At 41.4% G+C, this 13,285-nt stretch overlaps 1 protein-coding gene across 1 annotated transcript in view; it reads left to right on the plus strand.

Moving 5' to 3' along the window:
* LOC146805589 (E3 ubiquitin-protein ligase HERC2-like) overlaps nt 1–13,285 on the plus strand; it is a 1,563,844-nt gene that overhangs the window by 1,061,528 nt on the left and 489,031 nt on the right. Inside the window, 1 exon segment of the mRNA XM_085622871.1 lies at nt 1,607–1,744. Coding sequence (XP_085478997.1) covers nt 1,607–1,744 — 138 coding nt within the window.

Raw genomic sequence — 13,285 nt, forward strand, 5'->3', positions numbered from 1 at the left:
GATCCAGTCTCACGCCTGGGGATAATTCTACGTGAAGGAATCTGCGGCTAGAATCGTCTCTACCAGATACATCGTTACCGAAGGTAAGTAACTCGTACGTTTGTATTTTAAAGCCAGTTCTTGACTGAAAGCTATTATGGCATTAAACAAAGCCCACACCTTCATTGTAGTGGTCTTCGAACCTGAATACTTAGAATGTTTTGTATGCTAAAAGGTTCAATCTGTTTTTCAAACAGCCTTAAATGCGTAATGGTACCACTGGGCCGCATGTCTATGGGGCTTTTTTTTTCTCTGTTTTAAGAAATAATTGCAATAGATTTGTGACTTCCTATGTAATATTGGAAAGTCAGTACTGCCAGATATTGTGTAATTTTAATGCATTCCATTTAAAAGCACCCAGTTATAATATCAGTTACAGTTATCAGTTGATGGCCTTTGAATCCAGTGTTCTGTCCATCTTCTTTTTTCCATTCAACCTTTATACTGTGGAACTTTTGTTGATTATTTCAGTTAGTGCTAACATTCACAGGTTCATACTATTTTCTAATCATATGGATGATAATCACTATTTTGTTACTATTTGTCTAAATTAGATCAAAAAGGTTCTCCTTTATCTTAAACAAGTGACCAAGCTACACATCAGCTATCAACCAGTACGATCATAATTAGGTATTATAGAAGATGCATATGAGTAAGGTGTCAACTGTGCTCTCAGTCTTCTCTTTTGTAGAAGAGCCTCTCCTTAGACATCTAAGCAGTGTAGGAACAGAAATGTGTGTCATGAAATGCAAAACATTCGTTTTTCAAAAATAAAACCTGGTAGTATATATTTCCATATTTTGTGTTGTGTCCTTGGTTTTGTATCATAGCACCAGAAAGCCTCCCAGTGGTGCAATTCACAAGTAAATGTAACATGCTCTATGGTTTAATTTCAGTTGACAAACCAATCTGCTTTCTCCGCTAATTAGTACATGTATGTACTATCACAAGCTTACATTCCTATTGATGCTTTTATGCTAGTGCTTCCTGAACCATGAGTAACCCCCAGACAGGCTTAAGTGCTGACATTTTAATAAAGACTAAGTTTGCTTTTGTCCAAGCGAACCAATGTATCTTTTCACAAGCATCATCTAGCTGCCTGGGCTGCAGGGTGAAGAAACATCATTCTAGGAGAAAGACTCTTTCTAAAACCTATGTTAAAATAAGGCACTGGAAAAAGTCTTTGTCACAGTGTCACCAGGGATCACGTAGTGCATGTTTTTTGGCGAATGGTTCACACAGAGTTACAGGAGATTACACATTTATGAGGTAAACTGTACATTTGGGTCTTTTCCTCTTTAAAGCTTAGCTATGAGAAATTGTTGGTGTTCAAGGCAGAGCACATAAGCAGAGTCTTAAAGGAATGATGCAAAAATAATACTTATGTTGGACTTTTCTAAATGTATATTCGTACTGTTGAATAACAAGGCAAACGGATAAAGCATAGGCGTGCTGGCAATTGTTCCTGTTTTATAAAGCACCTTTATTTTTAAAATGGTGACTTTTTCGGTATTGGTGATATCGCCCAACTTTTATAATGAGCTCAGCATTGTGTTAACTATTACAGGCTGTATCAGAAGATGCCATTACTCCATCAGCTGTGACTCCTTCAGCGTCTGCTGCCTCATCTCGGCCTTTCATTCCGGTCACTGATGACCCTGGAGCTGCCAGTATCATTGCAGAGAGCATGACCAAAACCAAAGAGGTGAATGTGTTTGATTTTATGTGTGAATAGACTGATACAAAATGCTCAGATCATGATATTAAAAGCACCTGACTTCTTGATTGATGAATGGGCTGAGGTTCAAGGGGGCTTCTACCATTAATGCATTGAATAGCAGAAAACAGAGTGATTTCTCAATTGGACCTTTCAAATTGTTTGAGTATTCAGTTTAATATGTGTTTTTATTTTATAACCCTTAAGCTTGGTGCCTCTAAGTACTCCATGCTCATATTGGATAATTCAAGATATTTAAATTGCTGAATCGTTTCAGTAATGTCTAGTTCCAACTAGATCTTAGGACTTATTTTAATACTTAACCTCGTAGATTGATCTAAAGCTGCAAAGATTTGAAATGTGCACTTTAATTCAATCGGCCATAGTTTTTAAAAAAAATCTTTGGTTCCCACTATGTGTAGAGCACACTTGTGTTGAGGTGCTAGAGGCCAGGATTTGATAGCCATATTTTAATACTGTGGTGCTGCGTTTGTTCAGTTCCATAATCCAAACTTAACTAGCTTGCTCCATTAAATGGAACATCCAACTTATCAGTGCCTGCAATGGAAACTCCCCCTGTCTGATTCCCCCATCTGGTACTTGAATGTTTCTTTTATTTTCTGTGAAAATCACCCTAATCATACCTACCTTCAGCTCCACCCATTGATAGTGCTCCATAAATGATAACATGGTAAGCACTAAAAAGCCCTGTATGCTGGTTTGCTTACAGTTGGGTACATTCCAAGGAGGACAAGTCTGTAGGCAACTCGCTGGGCTATGTCAGAAAATGATGAGCCTAATCACACCCTTGTCCATACCTTTAATTTAATAATGATCAGCTTTGTGCTAGCAAAATTAGTCAATTGCTGGAATCCACCTAGTTATACCACCATTCCTTCATTTATTTTCTTCTAAAGTTTTCAGTTAGGAGCTATAAAACCTAAAGTGACTCTATAATCTAATAATTTTACATGTTGTGGGAAAGCCTTTAGCTTAGTTCTTTGCTTGTTTCTCTTACTTGAGAGATGGAATGTTGGCAGTAACCTTCTAGATCACATCACCAAATCTTGCACACTGCTAGACACTCTAATTCCTGCCTTCATGATGCAAACATGTTGGAACCCAGTATACATTGCTTACCTAAAGTCGTTTAAGAGCTGGTACATATTGTAGACATGCTAAATGAAAATGTGTTCAAACATCCTACCAAGATTAGGTCAGCTTTAAAATAGAAAAGCCCCTGTTTCACATTACAGTAATTAAAGTCCAAAAGAGTAATTTTCAAGTAACAATCTAAGAAGCGTTCAATGGTTCAAGAATACTTTCACACAGTCCAGAAGCTGATTGACCTGGCAGTTAGCAAATAGAGTGCCACAAAGTAGTATTTTGTTGTATGCTAGCAAAAAATATAAGTGGTATTTTGGCAATTAATTAATGAAATGCATCGTAAAGTGTGTTGCTTTTTGTGTAGCCAACTCACCTCCAGTGCATTTTCTATGCATTTGTGTCACAGAACATCAAAGCTCTTCTAAAAAAGGCCCTTATGGAGCCCTTCTAGAAAATGCAGAAACTTACCAAATTACTCTTAACCATATGTTTGGATGGTTTGTGGAAAACGTAATCAGCTTGTATGCTCTGTTTAGTCATGGACAATATGAAAGATGTTTGAACCATTGTAGGAAGCTTGCTCTGTATATACTATACTAAAGTAAGCTATAGTGTGCACAGAGTCCAGTTTATCTCCAAAGGCTTACAGAGGTAAAAGTAGATAATACCTTTGTGGTAGTGTAGGCGAGCAGTAAGGCATTATCAGAGGGTAGGGTTTTAGCATTTATTGTACACACTCAAGAAATGATATCACACAGTCAAAGACTGAACTCGGACTAATTGTTTGTGTCAAAAATATTTCTTTGTTGTATTTTATTTATAGAACCAAGCAGGACTTGGTACAGGTAAATATGATTGTACTTTTTAAGACAGATTGTTAAAAAGCAAGCTGGATGAATAATGACTTTTCTACAGCTTTGTAAAAATGTGCAAATACAGTTGTAATTACTTTTCAGGATTACTTTTTCTACTGAGTGAGAAATGCCTAGATATCACATTGGGACATTTCCTGGATAAAAGGTAGGTAAGTCCGTTTTTCTCAAAACACAGTTGCTTAGGTTTTCATACACTTTTAAACTCCACACTTAGATCTTTTTCCATAGAAAAACAGTCAATGCAGTTCTATGGGAGAAAATCAGGTTATCAGTTTAAAGGTGAGTAATCATTCTTGGGAGTTGGGTTTCTGGGGTTAGAATCAGGGTTCCTCCAGGGTCAAGGATGCACTCAAAGAGCACCCTCAGCGACACTAGGGCGGCAGAGTGTTGATGCCTAGTGTTATCCAATGGGGGGGGCCTCCGGTTGGTGGCTGCTCACGGGTATGCCACTTGAATGTTGGAGCAAAGCTCCTAGTGTTTAGCTCAGGGCAAAGGGGGATCCGATTTAGCACACAAGATACACCCACAGCGGCACTGGGGCGGCCGGGGGAAGGGTGCTGAATTGGCGTTGGGTTCCCTGTTGTTTTCAATGGGAGTTGCTGGTTTTGTGTTTTGGCTGCAGCTCGGTCCAGGTAGTCTTCTGGTAGGAACCAACAGTTGGGTAGGTAAGTTGGAGGGCTTGGGACGTAGGTGCACCTCACGTCCTCTTCTCCAGAGCGCAGGGCAGTCTGATGCAGGAGTGCCTTTTGAGGTCATATTTCACCTTACCGGGCCACTTGTGCTTGGGGATTGATGGGGGGAGGCTGCAGGCGCCGTCTGGGAGTCCTGGAGGGGTCAACCCAAGGTGGATTCAGACTCTGGAGAGCTGGGGGGACCTCGCTTGGACTGGTTGGCCTCTCTGACTCAGGCCGTTGGCATCTGGTGCAGGGGTGGTTCCAGGTGTCTGGTTTATTTGTCTTCAGCAGGCTCTGAGTCTTTTTTGAGAGATTTTGAACAGAGCTGCTGTTCACAGGAGATGCGGTCTTTGTTGAAGGCAGTCAGTCCTCCCTTGGGTTCTGGAGGTCACTGGCTGCAGGACAAGGCGGCTTTTGGCCCGGGATCTCTGGGGCCAAGTCAGTTCTTCTCTGCAGTCTCCTCTGCTGGCCGTCTTCTTTCTTCCTTCTTCGTAGGTTGTGGGAATCTGCCTTCTAGGTTCAGGGCTGCCCTCTAAATACTGTATTCAGGGGGCGTTTAGGGGTCTCAAGGTCAGTAGCCAATGGGCTACTGACTTTAGGGTGCCTACACCCTTGGTGTATTCACCCCACATTAGGGAGTGTCCACAATCCCTAACACTGACTGGAAAGTGCCTCCCATCTGCATGGTGGGCACTGAAGAGTGGGCTTCACCTCAACTCCCCTGGGGTTGGCAGAGGTGGGACACCTCCTGGGCTATTCTAATTTTTCCCGCCTCTCCTTAGAGGCTTAGAGACAGGAAGCGGGCCTACTTCTGATAGCAGGAGAAGCTGGGGGCGTTTTGCAAAGGTGGCAAGGCCTTTGAAGCCCTCCCTGCCACCGATGGCTCCTCCTGACTTGGGGAACCTGTGACCACCTGCGCCCAGAAAAGGCTTTGTTTCTGGGCCCGGGGAGTGAAGGTTCCTACCCCAGGGCTACAGAAACATGTCTTGTGGTGGCAGGCTGCTGTTTACCAGTCAGGAAACCCACCAGAGGCTGGTCATTTTTCGGGGGGCATCTCTAAGATGCCCTCTGAGTGCATGGTATAAATCCCACACTGGCATCAGTGTGGGTTTATTATACTGAGAAGTTTGCTACCAAACTTCCCAGAATTCAGTAAAGCCATTATGGTGCTGTGGAGTTCATAATGACAACCTTCCAGACCATATACTCTTTATGGCTGTACTGCACTTATAGTGTCTGAGAGGATACAGTGCTCATGCACTTGTACCCTCACCAGTGGTATAGTGCACCAGCTAGAGGGATGTCTTAACTATACAATAGGCAGTGGGTTGCAGGCATGACGCACAGGTATGTGTGCCATGTCGACTCTTCCCTTTCCTCTGCACCAAAACTTGCAGCCTGCAATGAATGGCAGAGTGTATGTGTGTGTGTAAAGGTACGGGACCTCTAAGGGTGGCACAATATGTGCTGCAGCCCTTAAAGGCCTTCCCTGGTCACAGTGCCCTTGGCACCCATGGTATCTTTTACAAGGGACTTCGATGTTGCTAGAGAGGTGCCAATTGGGGGTACAAAGGTACAGATTTGGCAAAGAACACAGGCCATGGGAACCTGATTGTCAGGGACCCATGACACATCAAGTCAAAGTGCATCAGAAATCTGCCAAAAAAATTGGGGGGCGGGGTTACTGCAACATAAACCCACCTTCCTTCCACCATGATTCATGGAAATTGGTGCTTCTTTAGGCTAAAAAAAGTCACTTTAATTAGTTTTTTCGCCTTGGCAAAGGACGGTAAAGTGGTAAGGGGGTCTGTTAAATTTCCACTTACACAAATTTCCCTCTTCAGTCTATATTTTGCATAATATCAGGTATCAAAATTCCCCTTCGTGAAGACGTGAACAACAGCCTGGCTGTGGCATACGCAAAGAATGTTGTCCATGGGGCATAGGACACCAATATACTCTTTTGCTATTGGATTGGTTGAATGCTGTAGTGGAGGATAACAGAAGCACCAGTGGTGTGTCTCAAGTCATTTATGACAAACAAATCTCTGATTGTATCTGTTTTGCCATCACTATCATTTTCAGTGTTGGGCACTATGGGATCCTACAAGCGCCCATGCTATTTAATCATTTTTAACACCAGAAATGTTGGTAGCAGAGCATGGTGGCCAGGAGCAAAGTTGGAAGATAGCGTACTGCTGAACTCCCTGTGACTACCAACCTCCCACCAACCACTGACTTGCTGTTGATGCAATGCTCGCACACCTGAAGCATGGTATTGTACGTGATAGATTTACAGCAAAGAAACAAGCCAGAGACTTCCGTGCTCATTTATGGCTCCATTATGTTATATGTAGTGAAATGCAGGAGCATACAGCTGGGCAGAGATGCTTCACGGAACACCTGCATGCCTATATGGACTTAGCTTGATGACATAATTGGATAAGCGTCCGCTGTACCAGATTAGGTAAAGTAGAGCAGGAGTCTCAGAAAGTGTAGGGTTCTTTGAGGACGGTCCAGCTGGGAGGTCTCTGTTTTGTGGGATACTGGCTATGTTATTTAGCTACTTTGTTACGATTTAGTCAAAAATCCCCTCTGAGTGCTCATGTAAGCAGCTGGACTTCTATGGAGAAATGAAGCTTGGTGAGTTCCTTTCTCATTATAAGCTTGTGTCCTGTTAATTTGACTTGTAACGGTTGCTGCTGAGGATAAATATTGCTACTCAACCAAGACTTTGAAATTCCTGAAAACATTGTACCCTGAAAGTTGGTATCTAGTCCCTTTTAGTATCTTGATCAAGGGTAATGTTTTTACTTTTTTAGCAGCTAAGTAGAAGCCGAGGGCTCACGGCTGACAATGGTGTCTGGTTGCTCTGAAAGGGTGCTAAACCACTAAAGAAATAACCTTCACTGCATTAAGATTGACTTAATATGCCTCATTCTTGGAATCTCATTGACAATAAGGAATTGAAAGACTGGTGGCTTAAGCGAAGGAGAAGGCTAGTACACCAATGACAAAGGGGATTAATCAACCTAATCAGGCATTTGATGGGCCAAGACTAAAGGCAGAAGAAGGAGAGGCCATATGAAGTAGAAGACCTAGTAATCCCCAAGGTGATCAAACATTTAGGGCTTGGCTACGCTGTATATGAATTTTCTTGGCTTATGCTTCAAATAGGTAAGTCCCAAGTAATGCCTGAACAGACCAAGCATCCTCAAACCCAAAGCATGAATGTGAGCACTCAGCAAGAGGCCGAACCCCAAGTATCACTGGAACTGTGAAAGAAAAAGTAGGCTATGTAGTGTCATGTTAGTGGTAAAAGCCAGGAAAACTTCAAATGTCTGGTCTTATATGCACCATATCACCATGGGGATACTGGTGGAATCAAATCAACCTCTCATATCTTTATGAACCTTACCAGTGTTTTCAATGCCAACACACTGTGAAGGTGTACTGCCAGACCTTTCACAACATTTGGGCCCCTTACACGTACTACAGGATCTCTTGGATTTAGCTAATAGTAGAAGGGAGGATAATTCCTGATATCAAGTGATATATGCTCAATAAATGTTGGATACAGCACAAGTTAACTACTTGCACATGGTACAAGCCCCATGCTCTTACAGATTTACTCCACTTACTGGGACGAATGACAATTACTTGCTAGAAGACCAAAATCTGCAAATACATAAGTCAAAGCCACAAACCCTTTGCCCTATTTCCTATGAGACAACAAGCTGGGATTCTGAAAATCTTATAGAATCAGATAGCTCTCGGACATCTCACACTTAAAATTATTCCATGAAACAGATGTTTAAATGTATTCTAAAGGAAATTGAGGGCATAAAAAGGAATTCAAATCAAACAGGGGCCTAAAATCGAAGAATTCATAAAATGGACTTCTTATATGAGAGACTGGTGGACTTTATAGAGAAACAACATTACATGGATTCATGCATGCACGAGTAGAGGAGCAAACAAAGATCAAGATTAGTAGGCATGATCAGCAGCTTTAAATATGAAACAGAAGTGTGAAAATCTTGAGAACCGGTCTAGGCAATCAAATGTAAGAATCATAGGGATTCAGGAAAGTTTAGAGACAAGCCAATCGGACATGACCAACTGGATTGAACAATTACTTATAGAGACCATGAGTAACGAATGTAAAACAGCAGTCCCCCACCTGTCAATTGCTAAGGCACACACAGTTGCTACTGCTATGCCTTAAACTGGAGCCAAAAACAGAACATTTATTGTGTGTTTGTAGGATTATACGGTTAAAGAATTTATCTTCTCTTTTGCCAAGCAAAAGAATATATATTTCAATCTATTTTTCTAGATTTAGCATGGAACCTGAGCAAGAGACTGCATGACCTTTGAGCCATGATTTCTGAATTTAAGGCCCTATCTATACTAGTATCAATCAAGAGATTCCAATTAAAAATCAACTGGCAGGGGGAGGTTTCTAAATGTTTCAGATTTCAGGTATGCCCACCAATTGCTTTTCCCCTGCGCCAAGGAACGGAGATATATTTATAATGTACATCAATACAAAATAAGGAATTCTTATTGAAACTTCTCTACTTATCCGATGATGGGAGGTTGATAAGAGGAATCTGCTCCATGTTTTCTGGATGCACACTTTAGCATGAGTACACGGAGGGGGAGGGCCTTTCAACGGACTACATATGTCTCTAGGGATAAGTGGGGGGGGGGGGGGTGCAAAAGTAGGGAAACACCTGGGCTGAGGAGTGACCCATGTTGAGTACTGAGGAAGAGGGGAGGAGTGCAAAAATGAAGGAAAACAAGCAGGCAATAATTCCATCACAATTTGAAGCAAGTATAGATCTATATCTGGGCACTTTATGTTTTAGGGTAGTCACACTAAATATTAAAGGTCTACATTTGAGGAATAAACATAAATGGGTAAACCAAGAATTAAGTAGGTTCAAATTGCCTGTCTACAAGAAAGTAGAGTATCAAAAAAATGCGATCTTCTTTACAAGCAAGTCAGGCATAAACTCATTCATATCAGTTGCTTCAACGCACGCGTTAAGGGCAGTTCTTTTTTAACAACCCATTTCCAGGTCATGCATGATCAGGCAGACCCTGGGGAATATCGGCTATAGTGTTTTTTGGTGTATAGACCTAAGGAAGGCACTCTTACTCTTTTTACTGAAATATGGAAACGCCTCATGAGTATTTCTTAGGACATTTTAAATGTATACTATCCCTGACCCTAGATAGGGTTGTGCTCATCAGGGGAATTGGGAATCGCGGGAAGCTGCCCAGAGCACCATGTTTCACCGAAAGGCTAGGACTGACAGGACAGCTTGTACGTCTCCCATCTGGCCATACTTATACGCTCCTTTGTGCTGCAGGCCGTGTCGTATGCTGATGACATACAGATCATTGTGTCTACCTCAAAAGCCACGGCGGCCAACTTCCAAAGTGCATTAAGGTGGTGGCCATGTGGATGGGCAAGAATGGACTAAAGTTGAATGGCGTGAAGACTGAGGTGTTGATGTTTAGGGCGTCAACCATCTGTATGAAACCAGAACTAGTGGCTGGACAGCCTGGTGATACTACCCACCTCAATGAACTCGGTAAAAAAATCTAGAAGTCATCCTTGATAGTGACCGGTCTCTGGACCTCCAGGTCAATCGTACTGTGACGACCTGCTTCTGGATTATCAGAACCTTGCGGAATGTCTTTCCATATATTCCTTTTACTGCATGAAAACACAAAACCTTAGCACTAATTTCATCCAGGATTGATTATTGCAATGCACTCTATCTTGATACCAATAAGACAACTTAAGTTAAGCTTCAACTGGTGCAAAATGCAGTGGCTAGGATGATCTTAGACATCCCCAAACATCAGTCAGTCTCAAGATGATTGTTTGAACTTCACTGGCTACCTGCACAGAAACATATAGAACACTTATAAAGCTCCCGCATTGTTCATAAAGCTGTGTACAATGCCAACCCAGGTGGAATCAAAACCATGATTCATTGGTACTCCCCATCAGACAGCTTTGCTCGGCGGCCCACACTCTAGTTGTTATATCCAGATTTCGTAGAAGAAGATGGGGAGGCAGAGTCTTTTCGGTCATGGCTCCTAATCTCTGTAATTCCCTCCCCCACCATCTGACCTGCATAAAGCTGCAAACTCCTTTCCGGAAGGCCATAAAAACCTCTCTTCTCCCTGTAAGGAGGTTGACGCTCGCGTTAACTGATCTCTTAATGTACTGAGTATACTCTCTGGGTTAGCGATCAGTGCCTTGCCGCCTTTGGGCATTTGTTGCACTATATAAATCTATATCATTTAATTTCATACCACAAATTCAAATGCCTACTCCTGAATGTCCAAAATCAGGAAATCATGGTAATGATAGACCATTTGGATTTGATTTATCCATTGAGATGGCAAAATCTTTCAGTTAAGGCATTTTCCTTTCTTTCACCTGTACATTTGCATATTCCAGGATTTACTACTTTCTAATAGCACCTGACTCGAACATTATCTTTTTCCTCATTTGGATCACTGATCGTTTATTCTTATCCCTGGATTAATAAATTCCTTCCATGTCATCTACAATTCGAATATGGACCTTCTTTAAGTGGGAAAGAGATAGTTGATTAAATTGAAGGCCCATGTCACAGAACATTTTCAAATCCTCCAATGGCCTCCAAACACCAGGGTTGTGTGGTTGACATTGAAAGCAATTGTCTGTGGATTCACCCAGGAATTTGTAATATAAACATGTAGACAAAGGCAAGCAGACAAAGATCAGCTTAGGGCCTAACTTGCTGATTTAAAGCAGGCACATGTGCAACTAATTGAAATTTAAACTACCAATAGATGTATGACAAGAGATACTACAGTCATGCCCTTTAATCAAAGTTTTAAGTAATCAAGCCCATAGCTAGCGGATTAGGAGATTAAGATATCTCCATTTGGAACATAGGAATAAAGTAGGTTCTTTTCTGGCCTCACCAACATTGGCTTGGACAGCAGCTCAGAGTGTCAAGCAAATTAAAATGGCCAAATGGGATTTGATTTTACACTCAGTCAGCATAGTTGAAGAATTCCGGGGATTCTCTGCAGATCTCTGAGTACCAGCATGCTAGCTATGAGATCAAGGAGACTAATATAGAGATGTTCTTAGATTCTCTGGAACTTACCTTGTCTCTCTGTGCAAGACCAGGACTACCTAGCCTACCTAGCCCTATCACTTGGCACAAATTGATCTAAACTATTTAGCATTAATGCCATACAATCTGAAAATTATTAGCTATTCAGCCCACCGATGGCACCATTATTGATATAAGATGGTTAAACAAATCTGAGAAGGGAGGACTTTTCCAGATTCATTGACCCATGCCGGCATTGTGATATTTTGTTTTTAAAAAAAAACACGCACAAGCCTCTTGCATGGCTTTATTCCACTGAGAGACACCACAGGACACCATAATTTAGCAGTAATATTGATAGATTGGGCTGAAACGACAAAACACTCTAAGTTACCCATAAACTTAGATGGTGAAAAGGCCTTTGCAAGGTGTAATGGCAGTGCCTTGGGGAAGGCTGAGGGATTTTGGGTGGGTTGGCTTCCCAGCACCACTGGTAAAGGCAATCCTGGAAATGTATTGTCAGCCACTAGAAACAGTGCCAGTGAACAGGCTTGATCCTTCTCCCCCCCAAAAAAAGCATTTACAAGAGGAGCATGACAAAGGTGTCTACTCTCCCCCTGTCTCTATGCATTTTACATTCCGTCATTTATTAAAATGTTAATGGAAAGCCACGGTATAAGACCAATTAGATTTCCCAGATTCAAAAAAAAAAATTGAATATTGAAATGATGTTCTGTTAGCTACCCCAACTCTAAACGCACATTATCTGTGGTTAAATAAGCAGCAGCCCAGTTTGACGCTTTAGCAGGACACAAGCTCAATATAAACTAGATGGAGAGCATATGCATAGGATCCACTAATCTGAATTAAACATATATAGTGTTTAATCTGAGATATTTATGGGTTAAACTTATCAACAAATATAATGAACTCCCCATCTCTGTGCTAGAGAGAGCAAACATTATCACAGTGGTGTTCCTTTCAACGATACTGTGTTCATTCAGAGCCCTTCAAATATATTTTTCTCCTTTTTTTCAAACAACTGGAGGGCCTGATAACTGCTTTATATGGGACCATTGGAAACTTCTAAAGTCAGTGAGGTTTCTACAGTTATCGGTTGATAGATTGGGATGGATAATAACACATTTTCAAACTTACTGGTGGGCAGCATTATGTAGAATACTTATCAAACTGATTTCGGAACAAGTACTAAATACAATCTTTATAGAGGTAATACTGGATGCATCACTGAATCTACTATTCTCTGACCCCAAACATGTAAATATAACATCCTTTAGAGGTTTTGGACATGCATTGCAGGACATACCTAAATATTTCAGAGTATTGAAATTTCATAGCTACACTTACTTTATGGGATTATTAGGGGACCAAATTGAGGCATCAAAATATTCCCGTTGGGACATCATTCAGTTTGTATACCAGTTATTTTCAAATGGTATGTTTAAAACATTTCAGACAATTAGAGAAGAGTTTGATATCCCATCATAGGACATTTTCCATCACTTGCAGATGAGGGCTTTATTTCACCTGAGTTCTTACCTAAAATATGCACAGTCCTGACGGATCACAAGCCATGTCAAGTGGCTGATCATTTTCATATATTCCTTGAACAAGGTCAGGATCAATTAACTCTTTGAGCACAAAAATAGTCTCACTGGCTGGAAATAGGGATCTTTCAAGAAACTATTGTAGAGTCCATTAGCCTGAGTGAGAAGA

Source organism: Triturus cristatus, chromosome 8, assembly GCF_964204655.1.
Source record: "Triturus cristatus chromosome 8, aTriCri1.1, whole genome shotgun sequence".
Taxonomy (NCBI): domain Eukaryota; kingdom Metazoa; phylum Chordata; class Amphibia; order Caudata; family Salamandridae; genus Triturus; species Triturus cristatus.